Source organism: Pteropus alecto, unplaced genomic scaffold (genome assembly GCF_000325575.1).
Source record: "Pteropus alecto unplaced genomic scaffold, ASM32557v1 scaffold24, whole genome shotgun sequence".
NCBI classification, from domain to species: Eukaryota; Metazoa; Chordata; class Mammalia; order Chiroptera; family Pteropodidae; genus Pteropus; species Pteropus alecto.
Genome location: NW_006439192.1, coordinates 28,612,840 through 28,627,422, shown reverse-complemented (window position 1 = coordinate 28,627,422; position 14,583 = coordinate 28,612,840). Strand labels below are relative to the sequence as shown.

The 14,583-nt window shown below is 35.4% G+C and overlaps 1 protein-coding gene across 2 annotated transcripts in view; it reads right to left on the bottom strand.

Moving 5' to 3' along the window:
* FNDC3A (fibronectin type III domain containing 3A) overlaps positions 1–14,583 on the bottom strand; it is a 181,523-nt gene that overhangs the window by 53,673 nt on the left and 113,267 nt on the right. For both annotated transcript variants that reach the window (XM_006916448.2, XM_015592884.2), the window contains one exon: positions 13,183–13,259. In XM_006916448.2, coding sequence (XP_006916510.1) covers positions 13,183–13,259 — 77 coding nt within the window. The remainder of the gene's footprint in view (positions 1–13,182; positions 13,260–14,583) is intronic.

Below are 14,583 nucleotides of genomic sequence, written 5' to 3'. Positions count from 1 at the left end.
CTATTTAACTCAGTTCTCAATTCAACTCTCAGACAAGAGATTGGTGCATATGACTGGTGGATACAAAATCGTATCTAAAGTCCTACCTGAAGAGAATCTGGAAACTATTTATAGTTTTTCAACCTGTAACCTACAGAAAGGGGCATCAGAAGGAGTATGGAATGAATTCTGAGTGGCCAAACCAGAGTGTCTGTCACAATATACTACTATCAATCAACTCTCTGACTCACAAATCTCAAATGACCCCATTTCTAATAGGATTATAGTTCATACTCTTTGACCTGGCACTCAATCTGGTTCCAACCTTTCTAGCTATATCTTTCTTTCTTCAACACCAAGTCCTGAACCCTTAATTCCAGTCAGGTAGGTACACTAAAAAAAACCTATCTTCACACTGACTTATACATTTCTATATCTTTCCTTTTCACTGTTTCCCCTTAATCTATAAACATGTGAATCTTATCTATACTTCCAAATCTAGTTCTAACATTACTTGCTCTACTCATTTAAAAAAATATTTGTTTTTGAATAAAACAAAGACATTGTTACTTTAGAAGAGAAAAAAAGTGTTCTCTCTGTAGTGGCTCATACACACAGGGGCAGAAAAACACAACAATGAAAGTAAATTATTTAGCATGTTGCAAGGTGATAAGTTCTATGGAAATAAAAGAGCACACGTGGGTGAATTAAAGGTACCGTGAGAAAGGGACAGGTTGTAGTATAAAATAGAATGACCGGGATAGTCCTTATTGGCAAAAAGGAATTTGAGCAGAGACCTGAAGGAATTGAAGGAATCAGCCATGCAGAAATCTAGACATGTGTTCTGAGCAAAGGGAAGAGTTAGAACAAAGCCCCTAAAGTAGAAGTGGCTAGAAAGAAGCCAGTTTAACTGGATCAGCATAAAAGAGGAAAAGGCAGAAGCAGATGAGGTCGAAGAGATTAGGGGGTGGTGGAGTAGGTGGCCAGGTCAGGTAGAGCTGTATAGGCCATTAAGAACTTGGACTTTAGCATTTACTCTCAGTGATATGGGGAACCACCACAGAGTTGGAAGTAGAAGTGTCATATAAGCCAGTAGCTCCTAGCCAGGGGTGATTTTGCTCCATGGACATTTGGCAGTATCTGCAGATACTTTTGTTTGTCACAACTTGGTTGGGGGTATTACTGTCATCTAGTAGGTAGAGGCCAGAGGCCAGGGATGCTGTTAAATACCCACAGAAGACAACAAAAAATTATCAAGTCTAAAAGGTCAATAGCGCCAAGGTTGAGAAATCCTGCTAAAACCTTACATTTAGTAGGATTACTCTAGCTGTTGAGCTGAGGATAGAGTATAGGGAATGGGCAAAACTGGGAAAACTGTTCAGGAAGCTACTGCAACAATCTAGACAAGAATGGTGGCGGCTTGGACCAGGGTGGTAGCAGTGGAGGTATTGAGAAGTGGTCTAGAAACTGTTTGCATGCATGCATACACACAAATGTACATTTACATAAAGGCAGAACAACAAGGTTAACTGATGATTCCATTGGAGAAGTGAGAAAAAGAGGCTAAAGAAGGATGATGCGCCATTAACTGTAATGGGAAAAGCTGTAGCGGGGGACAGATTTGGAGTTTTAGATGTGTGAGTTTGGTAGGTCTATAAGACATCTAATTGGAAATGTCGGGTAGGCAGTTAAATTTAGTAGTTTGTAGTTCCGGAAAGGTTGGGAAAGGACAACCAAGTGAGGCAGGAAGAAAACTAAAAGAGTCTGGAGGTTTGGTAATTTGTACCAAGGACAAGGGATCAACTTTGTCAAATGCTTCTGACAGGTCAAGTAAAATGAAGACTAAGAACTGACCACTGGATTTGGCAATGTTAAGTCATTGTGACCTCAATGAGATCGGTTTTGGTGTAATCATGGAGGCAAAACCTGATAGGAGTAAGTTTAAGACAAAAAGTGGGGAGGAGAATTAAAGAGCTTATAGCACAATTTTGGGACATCTTCCTATCGAGGGAAATATGGTTGCTGGCAGTAGTATAGCCAAGAAACTTTTCAATTTGTTGTTTTTATTGAGAGCAATTATAACATGCCAATATACTAATGAGAATGATCCATCAGTCAGTAAGAAATTGATGATGTATAAGTGAGAGAAGAAAAATGCTACAGTAATGTCCTGAACAGGCAAAAGAGGATGGGACCCAGTACTCCAGTAGGAGCAGTGGGTCTAGACAGAAGAGTATGTGGCTCGATATGACAAGGCAGAACATATAACTCTAGATGCTGGCAGAGTTGTGAGGCTAGGAGTCTGTAGGAGGTTTCTTTTGATTGTTCTTCATGAACTCTTTCCTGGACACCACAATATCAGTGATGTCTCCCTCCTAGCATTTCTATTGCATTTATTCTGTATCGCTTGTTGGTATAACACTGTAGTATTTGTTAACTTTCCAAATGTATATGTTACTCTTAACTAAAAGTTCTTTAAGGGACATGTATTAAATATTTAATCCTCAAACAATGCTACAAATAGGTACTATTATCATCTTCATTTTTAGATGGGGAAACTGAGGCATAGAGATATTAAATGACTTGCTACGGGTATACAAGTTAAGTGGAGGAGCTAGTATTTTAACTCAGGTAATCTGGCTTTAATTCTACGTTTTTATCCACTTCATGGGCACAGAACTAACAAGTACCTGTCTTCTTCTTCTTCTTCTTCTTCTTTTTTAATTTCACAACACAAGTGGGATCTCACTGGTTAACAGAGAAATGGCTAAACTTCTTATAAATTTAAAACCATTTTTCTGCTGAAAATGAACGTTTAAAATACAAAGATAAGCTGGGGGAAAGGAGAATGGAGACTTATTGTTTAATAGGTACAGAGTTTCAGTTCTGCACGCTGCAAAGATGGTAGTGATGGTAGCATGAATATACTTAATGCCACCAAAGTACATTAAAAATGGTTATGGTAAATTTTTTGTTATATGTATATTACCCAAATCAAACAAAATAAAAAGCTAAGATGCTGAGAGGAAAAATTTTAAAAAGCCAGACCAGGACTAGGAGAGTGTGGAAAACTCCACCGCTACAACCAACCAACCATACAGTAACTTCAGAGTGAGGCTGGAGACCTCAAAACTATCTGCTAAGTGTCCAGCTGCTGAGAAACGGCCAACCATGTAGATATCAAATTTTATACCATCAGGGTACATTGACAATGAAGATTAAAATAAAATCAACAACTTGTGAAAAGGGAAAAAAAAGATAAAATATAATCCAAATTAATCTATAAATTAATCTATAAATAAAAATTAATCTATGAATAAAATTAAATCTATAAATAAAATTAATCTATAAATAAAAATTAAAACAAAGACAATGAAATATAAATTAAATGGGGCCATCAGCGTCGTCTGACCACCTACATAGGCCATGTAGTTTCTAATTATGCAAAGCCCTGTTTCTTTCCTTTATTGAATACAGACATAATTGAGAGAGGCTGAAGTGAAAAGAAGTTGTGTTTACTATCTGACATTTTATACTGGGTATGTGTCTTCTCCACTAGAATATACATTCCATGACAAATTGGTTCTATTTACCATTTTCTCCCCAGTGCATGGTGTAGTACATCTGGTGTATGATCAAAAAATTTTATTGAGTGAATATGACCATAAATAAATGTATTCTATTAGTTCTACTACAATGCTCCATTTCTTTCCCCCTCTTAACAACACCAAACTCTTAATACAGTTCTGCCATTTCAATTCCTACAAAATTTGCTTCCCTCCCACTCTATGGCCTCACCCTGAACTCAAACTATTCCAACTTCAAGCTATTAAACAATATAGGCATTCTGACCATTCATTCAACAGATATTTATTTTATATGCCTAATTCTACAAACACTAAATGATCACAAACTTTCTCTTTAGTTGTAACTATAACTCTTCATCCTCACTTAAACCTCTAAGTCCCCCCTACCTTCCAGTCTCTTACACTGCTGCCCATCTTTTTTGGCTGTTTTCCCCATGAGACAAAGACAGATCAGACTAGTTTGTAGAATCTGAAAAATGTACTGACCTCATTGCTGCATGCTACCATAAAGGTAGTGAAGTTAAATAGCTAAGTGAAATATCAAGCCCAGCTTAAAGTCATAATCTGAAACCTTTCCTGAGTTGACATAGGCCCCTTCCCTGCATTATGAGATCTATAATCCCCTCCCTGTTAGGTACTCTTTCATCACCATAACAACAGTCCGTAAAAAACAGGGGAGCCATTACAAGAAAGACAAAAGGAGAGAACTTCTGATGTTGCCTTTTAGGGGTCCTATCCACGTTGTAATCTTTCCTTGATAAGTCATTAACTTAATCACTAAAATATCAAGTGAAAATATAAAGCTATAATGCATTTTTTATAATAATTATTTTAAAAAATTTATTATGGTGACATTAACAAAATCCAACAAGTCTCAAGTACACAATTCAACAGTAAGTCATATTTATATATATATTGCATTGTGTGTTCACCGCCCATAGTTAGATTTCTTTCTGTCACCACATACTTACCCCTTTACTCCATCTACTTACCTCCACTGCCCCTTCCCTCTGGTAACCACTAGCTCACTGTCCATGTCCATGAGTCTCTGTTTGTTTGTGCTTTTAGATTTATATCCCACATAAGTGATATCATGTGGTTTTCAACTTTTTCTGTCTGGCTTATTTCGCAAAGCCTAATTATCTTAAGATCCATCCACACTGTTGCAAATGACAGTGTTTCATCTCTTCTTATAGCTCAGTAATATTCCACTGTATTGCATCTTCTTTATCCAATCATCTATTGTAGGATACTTAGGTTGTTTCTATGTTTTGGCCACCGTGAATAGTGCTGCTATGAACAGTGGTGTGCATATATCTTTTAAGATAAATGTTTTCAAGTTTTTTGGGTAAATACCCACTAGAGGGATTACTAGATCATATGGTAGAGCAAGTCTTAGTTTTTTGAGAAATCTCCAAACTGTTTTTTACAGTGGCTGTACCAATTTGCAGTCCCACCAGCAGTGTATGAAAATTACTTTTTCTCCACATCCTCTCCAACACTTATTACTTGTCCTGTTGATAATAGCCATTCTAACAGGTGTGAGATGGTGTCTCACTGTGGTTTTGATTTGCATTTCTCTAATAGCTAGTGAAGTTGAGCATCTTTTCATATGTTTATGGGCCATTTGTATGTCTTCTTGGGAGAAGTGTCCGTTCAGGTCCTCTGCCTATTTTTAATGGACAGTTTTCTTTGTTGTTGTTGTCATTGAGTTGTATGAGTTCTTTGTATGTTTTGGATATTAGGCCCTTATCAGAGGCGTTGATTGCAAATATATTTTTCCATTTGGATGGTTGTCTCTTTGCCTTGCTGATAGTTTCTTTTGCTGTACAGAAGCTTTTTAGTTTGATATAGTCCCATTTATTAATTTTTGCTTTTCCTTCCTTTCTTTGCCTTTGAGGTCAAATTCATAAAATCCTCTTTAAGTCCAAGATTCCTGAGTTAAGTACCTGTTTTGTTCTATGCAATTTATTGTTTCAGGTTTTATATTCAGGTCCTTAATTCATTTTGAGTTAATTTTGGAGTGTGGTGATAGACAATAGTTTAGTTTCATTCTTTCACAAGTGGCTGTCCAGTTTTCCCAGCACCAACTGCTGAAGAGGCTTTCCTTTCTCCATTGTATGTTTTTGGCTCTTTTGTCAAAAATTATTTGTCCATGTAAATGGGGGTTTACTTCTGGACTCTCAATTTTGTTTCACTAGTCTGTGTCTTTTTCTGCCAATACAATGCTGTTTTGATTACTGTTGCTTTGTAGTATAATTTTGAATTTGTTAGGTTTATTCCTAGGTATTTTATTCTTTTTGTTGCAACTGCAAAAGAAATTCTTAAAAAAAATTTTTTTCCTGATTTCATTTTTAGAGCATAGAGAGGGATGTTATAGATTTTTGAACATTGATTTTTATATCTGGAAACTGTACTGTATCTGCTTATTATTTCTAGTAGTGTTTTGTGAAGTACTTAGGGTTTTCTATATAGAGAATCACGTCATCTGGAAATAGTGACAGTTTGACTTCTTCGTTTCCTATTTGGATGCCTTTTAAATCTTTCTCATGCATGAATGCACTCACTAGGACCTCCATTGTTATACTCCTATTTTATTAAGTGTTTTGATCATACGTGTATGCTGTATGTTCTCAAAGGCTTTTTCTGCATCTATGCATATGATAATATTCTTATTCTCTATTTTGTTAATGTGGTGTATCAATTGATTTAATTGATTTGAGTATGTTAAACCATCTCTGTGCTCTTGGGATGAAGCTCACTTGACAATAATGTATCTTTTTAATGTGTTGTTGTATTTGGTTTGCTGGTTTCTTATTTAGGATTTTTACATCTCTGCTCATGAGAGATACTGGTCTGTAGTTTTCTTTTTTTGTGTTATCTTTATCAAGTTTTGGTATCAGGGTAATACTGGCCTCATAAAATGAGTTAGGAAGTATTACCTCCTCTTCAATTTTTTGGAAGAGTTTGAGGAGAATAGGTATTAAATCTTCTTTGAATGTTTGGTAGAATTCACTGGTGAAGCCATCTGGTCCTGGACTTTTACTTTTTGGTAGGTTTTTGTTGATCGTTTCAATTTCCATACTGCTGATTGGTCTATTTAGATTTTCCAGTTCTTCCTGATTCAGTCTAAGGAGGCTCTACATTTCTAAGAACTTGTCCATTTGTTCTAGGTTATTAAATTTACTAGTGCACATGGAACATTTCTAGGTTATTATACTTTTTCATAGTATTCTTGTATGATCCTTTATTTCTGCAGTATCTGCAGTATCTTCTCTTTCATTTCTGATTTTGTTAATTTGTATCCTTTTCTTTTGAATTTAGTGAGTTTAGCCAGAGGTTTGTCTATTTTATTACACTTCTCAAAGAACCAGCTCTTTGCTTCATTTATTTTTTCTATCATCTTTTTGTTGTTTCAGTTTCATTTAATTCTGCTCTAATTTTGATTATTTCTTTCCTTCTGACTTTGGGCTTCATTTGTTCTTTTCTAGTTTTTGTTTTTGTTTTTTTTTTTTTTAAGACAAAGCATTGTTGTTTATTTAGGCTCCTTGTTTTTTGAGATAGGCCTGTAATGATATGAACTTTCCTCATATGATCACTTTTGCCACATCCCAAAAGTTTTGATATGTTGTACTATCATTATTTGTTTCTATGTATCTCTTGATCTCTTTTTATTTCTTCTCTGACCCAGTCATTCTTAAGTAGCATGTTGTTTAATCTCCATGTATTTGTGGTTCTTCCCACTTCCTTTTTATCTCTAGCTGCAAAGCATTATAATCAGAGAATATGGTTGGAATGACGACTTCAATCCTCTTGTATTTGTAGAGGCTAGTTTTGTGTCTCATTATGTGGTCAATCCTTGAGAATATTCCATGTGCACTAGAAAAGAATGCATAAGCATCTGTTTTAAGATGACAGGCTCTCTAAATGTCAACTGTGTCCAGTTGACACAGTAACCACATTTAAGGATGTTATTTCCTTATTGATTTTCTGTTTGGATGATCTGTCTACATCTGACAGTGGGGTATTTAGGTCCCCTCTATCAGAGTGTTTTGGTCTGTTTCTCCCTTTAGTTGTTAGTAATTGCTATATATATTTAGAGGCTCCCTGATTGGGAGCATAGATATTAATAAGTGTTATGTCTTCTTGGTGTATGATTCAGTTTATTATGAAGTGTCCCTCAGTATCTTTTTTTACCTTTTTAATTTTGAAGTCTACTTCATCCGATATTAATACTCCTACTCCCACTTTTCTTTGAATGCTATTTGCTTGAAATGTCATTTTATACCATTTCACTTTGAGCCTATATGTCTTTGGAACTGAGATGTGTTTCCTGGAGGCAGCATATGGTTGGGTTTTGTTTTCTGATCTAATCTGCAACCCGTGCCTTTTTATTGGTGAGTTCAGAACATTTACATTTAGAGAGATTATTGAAACATGCAGTTTTCCTATAGCCATTTTATCTTTTGCTTTCTGGTAGCGTGGTGTTTCCATTGCTTCCTTGTCCTTGTGTTTCTGTTATTTTAATTGGTTGGGTTTTGTGGATTTACCCTTGGTCTTTTATGTTATATACTTCAGTTCTGGATCTTTGGCATGTGGTTACTATTGAAAATATGTAAAGAATAGTGTGTGTGTGTGTGTGTGTGTGTGTGTGTGTGTGTGTGTGTATTAGTCCATTTTCTTCTGCATGTGTCTTATCCCCATTCTCCTTTGTGAATATGGATCTTTGATCTCTCCCCTTTTCTGTTATTGTTGTCTCAAATTGTCCCTCTGTATGCTGAGCATTTATTTCTATCTTGCAATAGCAATTCTCTCCTTATTGTTTATAATACCCTGTTCTTAATAAGGGTTGTACTACTCTGCTTCTGTCTGCTACTAGCCTTATTCATAGTTATGTATTTTTCTTTCAGGTGGGCTGATCTCTTTCAGTATTTCCTATAATGCAAGCCTCAGTGCAGAATTCCTTCGACTTTTTTTATGTCTGTAAAGGTCTTTATTTCTCCTTCATATGAAGGAGAGCTTTGCTGGATACTTTATTCTTGGCTGGTAATTCCTTTCATTTGAAAGTCTGAATATTTGATTCCATACCTTGTTTGTAAGGTTTATGCTGAGAAGTCCGAAGACAGTGTAATGGGTTTTCCTTTATAGGTTACCATCTTATTTTCCCTGGCTGCCTTGAAAATTCTTTGTCAATAATTTTTGATAATTTTAATATAACGTGTCTTGGAGAAGACCTTTTTGGGTTGAGATAATTGGGTGTTCTGTTGGCTGCTTGGATTTGAAGCTCCAGTTAATTCCTTAGATTTGGGAAAATCTCATCAACTATTTATCTGAATGTGCTCTATGATCTCATCCCTTTTCTTCTGGAATACCCGTTATTCCCATGTTGCCTTTCCTGATGATGTCAGCTAGTTCTTGTATTTGTCTTTCGTTATTTTTCATTCTTCGGTCTCTCTCTTCTTTCTTCTGAATTCTTTCTAGATTTCTGTATTCAATATTACTGATCTTTTCCTTCATTTGGTAATTTTTTCTTTACCCTTTTATATATTCCTAAGCTTGCTATTTCGCTCTTCATCTCTTTTAGTGTGTTTTTCATCTCCAGAAGTTCTATTTGGTTCTTTTTTAGGGTTTCAATCTTGCTAAAAAATTCATTCTGTTTGTCTAATTTTTTCTCAACTTCTGGAATTGCTGATCTGGGTCCTTCAGATCTCATTGAGTTTTTTCAGAAGTACAATCCTGTAATTCTGTCATTTAAGTTGCATATTTCTATGTCTTTAAGCTTATTTTCTGGATTTTTCTTTCTTTCTTTTTGAGCTGCCTTGTCACCTTGGTTGTTCAAGGTGTTGAAAGACTATTTTTCTCCTCCTGGACAATAATGGGAGTATATTTTGCCTTTTCTTTTTTTTTCCCCCCAAAAAGATTATTTAGAGGTCTCTCCTCAGCTTGTTGCTATGGTGTTTTTCTTTTGATTTCCAGTAGGTGGTGTCCAAGCCTCTTTGATCCCTGCTTTGTGATATTTTTCTCATAAATATTCATCACAATCGCTACCTTCAGTCTCAGTTCCTGTCAATGTTAGCCACAATTTTAGTAGTGTTTGCTCAAATTCCCTTGGGGCTCCACGGTGTTTGGTCTTGGAGGATGTGGGGCAGAGGGCGCACTGTGGGTTGGTGGGTGGGGGTTTCTGCCAGTGTCCGTGTCTCAGCCTTGTGCTTAGCAACCACAGCTGCTAAGACTCAGCTGTTGCCCCTCTAGCAGTTAGTCCTCTCTCAGCTTTCTACCCTGACTCCTGGGCTCCACTGCAGGGAGCGCACAGATTTTTCAGGCAGTACTGCTCTGGAACTGGCCGCAATTTCTGCCCCTCCCCCTCCTCCTGCAGGGAGCTCTGGCTCCAAGAGGCATCTTCTTTGTTCCTCTCAGTCTATCCCCTAGCTCTCCCAGTTCTGACCTCAGGTAGCTTTTATGAGCAGATTACTCACTCAGACATGCTTATGTGCAGGTTAGGTTTTATTTGTTGAGTTTTAGATGTTCAGCTTATCGTTATTTCAAGGGGAGAGATCTGGGGACATCTCTCATCCGCCATGCTTCTGATGTCATTCCTCTGCAATGCTCTTAATGACTACAAGTTAGTATTATTTGCCAGTAAACTAAGTTCCTTCTACTCCTGTGACCTTTGCATGATGTCATCAATTGCTTTATGTTTGAGTTTTACAGTTTTTGTTTGTTTCCTCATTTGTTACCTTAGTTCAATTGGCAAGTATTTCTGCCTCTATGCGTTATGTCAATGTCTCACAAAATTCTTTATTTGTTAAATTATAATAATAAAGCTCATTAAGGTAATGTCTAAATTATGTTTTTAATTAGAAAAAGGGCTAAAGGGAAATAAACTAAATGTTTACAGAAAGTAGCTCTGGGTTACAACATTCGATGTAATTTTTTCTTTACCCTTTTATATATTTTCCAAGTTCTCTACATAATAATGACCTCAAAAATAGTTTAAAATATACAACTGTATTTGTTCTTTATCAGTAAATATTTTTTCCATTTCTTTGTTTGAAAAGTTAATATTCCTTTATATTTAAACTTCTGGTGAACAATTTTATTTTGTTTCATGCATATCATTTTAATTAGCTTTAGGTCTTCCTATCATATTAAACAGTATCTCATATAGTATAATGGTGAATAAAAATTTTTTAAAATAATAATTTTTAAAAATGATTCATTTTTGTGATCCAATAAAAGTTATGTCTATAACTAAAAAATTAAGTTTCACTATTCCCATTATGTTGAGTAGAATGCTAAAGTATCAAAACAGAATTATGTAAGGTCTTACATGTCAAGAAATCCAGACTTCATTGAGTGAACAAGCCAATTAAAGGCTCTTTATGAGCACAGAAGTGAGAAGATCAAAAAAGATTATAGGAAGAATACAGGAAGATTATTTTAGTGTTTTTTTGGCCTAAAGATACAGAACCTTAACTTGGATAATGATTTGATTGATTTATAAGTATTTATTAAACTCCTACTATATGACAAGCAATATACTCAGCACTGAGGAAATAAAGATGAGTATGAGTCCTGTATTATCTGGTCCTGTTACCTCTTTGACCTCATTACTTACTATTTTTCTGCCTTGAGGACTCAGTTTAGCCACAGTGGCCTCCTTGCCATTTGTTCCCAGGCATGTTCTCATCTCAGGCCATTTGAACAGGCTGTTTCTGTTCCCAGAATCCTCTTCCTCCAAATAAATGCATGACTAACCTTCAAGATTTGGTTTAAATGTCACCTTTCCAAAAAGGCCTATTCTGACCACCCTATTTCAAAATGTAACCAGCTCTATTCCACTTCCCCCCAATTACTCACCACCTAATACATTATGTAATTTATACATTTATTATATTTTTTGTTTGCTTTTCCCCACAAAAATGTAAACTACAGAGGGACAGAGGTTTTTGCCTGTTTTATTCATGGATATATCCCAAGCACCTAAAAAAGTGGTATATATGAGCACTGTGCTCATATACTGTTCAATATGGGAATTGTAAGAATTCATAATCTTCTCAGGAAAAGATAATTTATTAACAGTGTGATACAGTCACTGAAATAGAAATCTATACAATGTGCCATGAGAACCCAAAAGAGGAGGAAGCTGGAAAGGTTCAAGGAAAGCTGCTACTAGGAGGTCATGACTGAGTGAAATGAGAAGGGCAGGAATATGCCATAAAAATAAAAGGTACTGTTAGTTGAGAGAACAGCAGGATACCCTATAATTGCATTGAAAAAATTTGTCTTAATCACCTTTATGATACTAGCACCCAATACAGAGCTGTCTGTTGATATTAACTGTCAATACTGTTTGTTGAACTGAACTATGCTAGAGAGGAAAAACTAGGTATGGTGTTATGTAAGTAGAGGAAGGTCTGAGAAGAAGCAACCAGAGAAACAGAAAGAATCAGGACAGCATTATGTCAAGGAAATCTGGGGTAACTCATATCAATGGTGTCAAATGTTCAGAGGTCAAAAAGGATCAGTCTGGAAAAAAGGCCTTTGGGGTTGGTACACTATCAGGGAACAGATTTAGTAGGGTAATATAGGCAGAATGTACAGTCCAATAAATTAAAGAGTCAGTGTGTTAAACAAAAGTAGAGATAGTGGGCAGAATGTTTTTCTGAAAAGCTTACAAAGTACTTTCAAATATGTTATCATCTCATCTTACAATGAGAACGCTAAGACTCAAAAAAGTTAATTTCTCCAAGGCCATGCAGCCAGCAAGGGTTTGAAATAAGATATAAATCCAGGTTTTCTGACTAATTTTCATACTACTTCTATTCTCAGAATGGGTAGTGAATCCACCATAATATCCCACCAATATCCTGGCATGATTTAGGAGGAAGTAAGAGCAGGCCTGAAAAAAATTTCAAGTATAAATTTATTGTTAGGAAAAGAAACTGGGTATTTCCAAAAGGATTTGAGGCAATAGGTACAGACTACACAGAATTTCAGTAGCAGAAGATATTGAACACCTACAGAACTTACAGTTTAATTCAGTTCGCCTGTGGAAATAAGTAAGCTATACTTTATTTTTTAAGTCAGAGCTTCCCAACTGGTATGCAGGAAAGGGTTACAGGTAAGTAGCAATATCTGATCTCTTTAGACCTTAGGGTTGTTTGTCTATAGGTCTCAATTCTCTTTTATTTACCACAATGTGCCATACAATTATTATGGATGTCTGAGAGCCACTGTATGAATATGGCCGGAAGTATTATCTTGGGTTACTTCTAAGCAAATCATTAATTTAAAAAAAATGTTAGTGCAGGCACTTAAACCTTAAGATATTATTTACATTATTCACATATTCAGGGAGATAAAACTCTGGAATTCTCTATTATAATTCAACACCTCAAAACAAGGCCAAATGATGAATGCTGCCAATTCCTCATTTGTTTCCTCATTTTCGAATATACTAAATGTATTTAAATAGTTGAAATGGATTTACCAAAGACATATTAAACTGGGTATGCTTTGGCTCTTAAACTGTATTTTTTATCGAAATTAAGATAAACAGTAAATATGATCACTATTATAAAGGTATAAAAACAAAACTAATATAAAAACATACCTGTGGGGCATATCCAGGAGGCACGTAAATAGGAGGCACAGAACCATTTGGAGACATCATTGGAACCTGAGCAGGACCTGAATGGGCCACAGAAATGACGTATTAATCTAGGATTACTTAGTAAGCTAAGGTTGCAAACAATTTAATTTACACTTGAATACTCATCTAAACACTCAAACTAATAGGGACTGTATTACTATAAAAAAAAAAATTAGATGATTCATCTGTTATAAAACATAAAAGTTTATTTTACAAAGTGCACTGATTACTCTTTACCTGCAATTGTGTTTCTCAAACCTGTCTGGTGATCATAATAATCACCTGGGGAGCTTTTTAAAATACACAGATTTCCAGACTCTCCTGAAGATCCTTATTTAGTATGCTTATAGTAAGTGGGGGTCTTGAATCAGTATATTTACTTTACAAATATCCCAGGTGGTTCTTATTATTGTGCAGGGTTAGAAACTGACCTAGAGAAAAATAAAATCAAACTTTGCATATAAAATCAATGAAAGATACGAAAAGTAAATTTTTGAAAAGCAACAGTAAAAATCGGGAAAAGCAATAAAGAGGAATATAGTTAGAAATTTGAAACTTGCTTTGTTAGGATTAAATGCTTCCTTATGTAATGTGTAAGTCATGTCTGTGGGAGCCTGAAAACAAAGTTAAGAGGAATACCATACATGTATATTTAGGCACAGAAAATTTTTTTGTTTCTTATACTGAAAAGTTCTTAAAAAAAAAAAAAAAAAAAAAGAAAATTCAGCTTTTTATTCTACATTTCCCTTCATTTTATAGTGTTACCCTTTCTGAACAACTTTTCTAAATATTCTCTTGTTTACTTTCTTAACCTTTCTGAGATAAAACAGGTACTTTTGGAAGATTTTTTTTTCTTTCTAGGAACTGAAATCTTACTTGCTTTATGTAACTTAAAAAGAAAAATCTCACCTTCAGATTTTTTTTTTTAACTTTAGACTGTACTGTCTCACGAATTAGTTTTCAATAACTTGAAACGAAACCTCAGAACCTTACTCATTTCTAATGAAATAAAGTTACCCAAGAGTCTAATGAAGAATATAATGGGGAATAGAGTTCCTTTTATATGTAGACTTCAACCTGCAGGACATATAGGGATCTCAGTTATAAAAGAAATGAAGAAGGAAAAGCTTAATCATAGGACAGAAAAGAAACAAATTTCACTGGTAACATTACACGTATTTCAGAAAAACAGAATAAAGAGCAGGGAAGTTACTGGAAAATCCAGATTAAAGCCACTCTCTTTGTAGGGAAGGGGAAGGGATGACAACCAAACAACAAAGTGGTGGTGATGGGTAGGGAAAGGGATGTTGAGAGGTAGGGAAGGAAAGAGACAAGAGAATGTAGGAAAACGGGCCCAGAAGG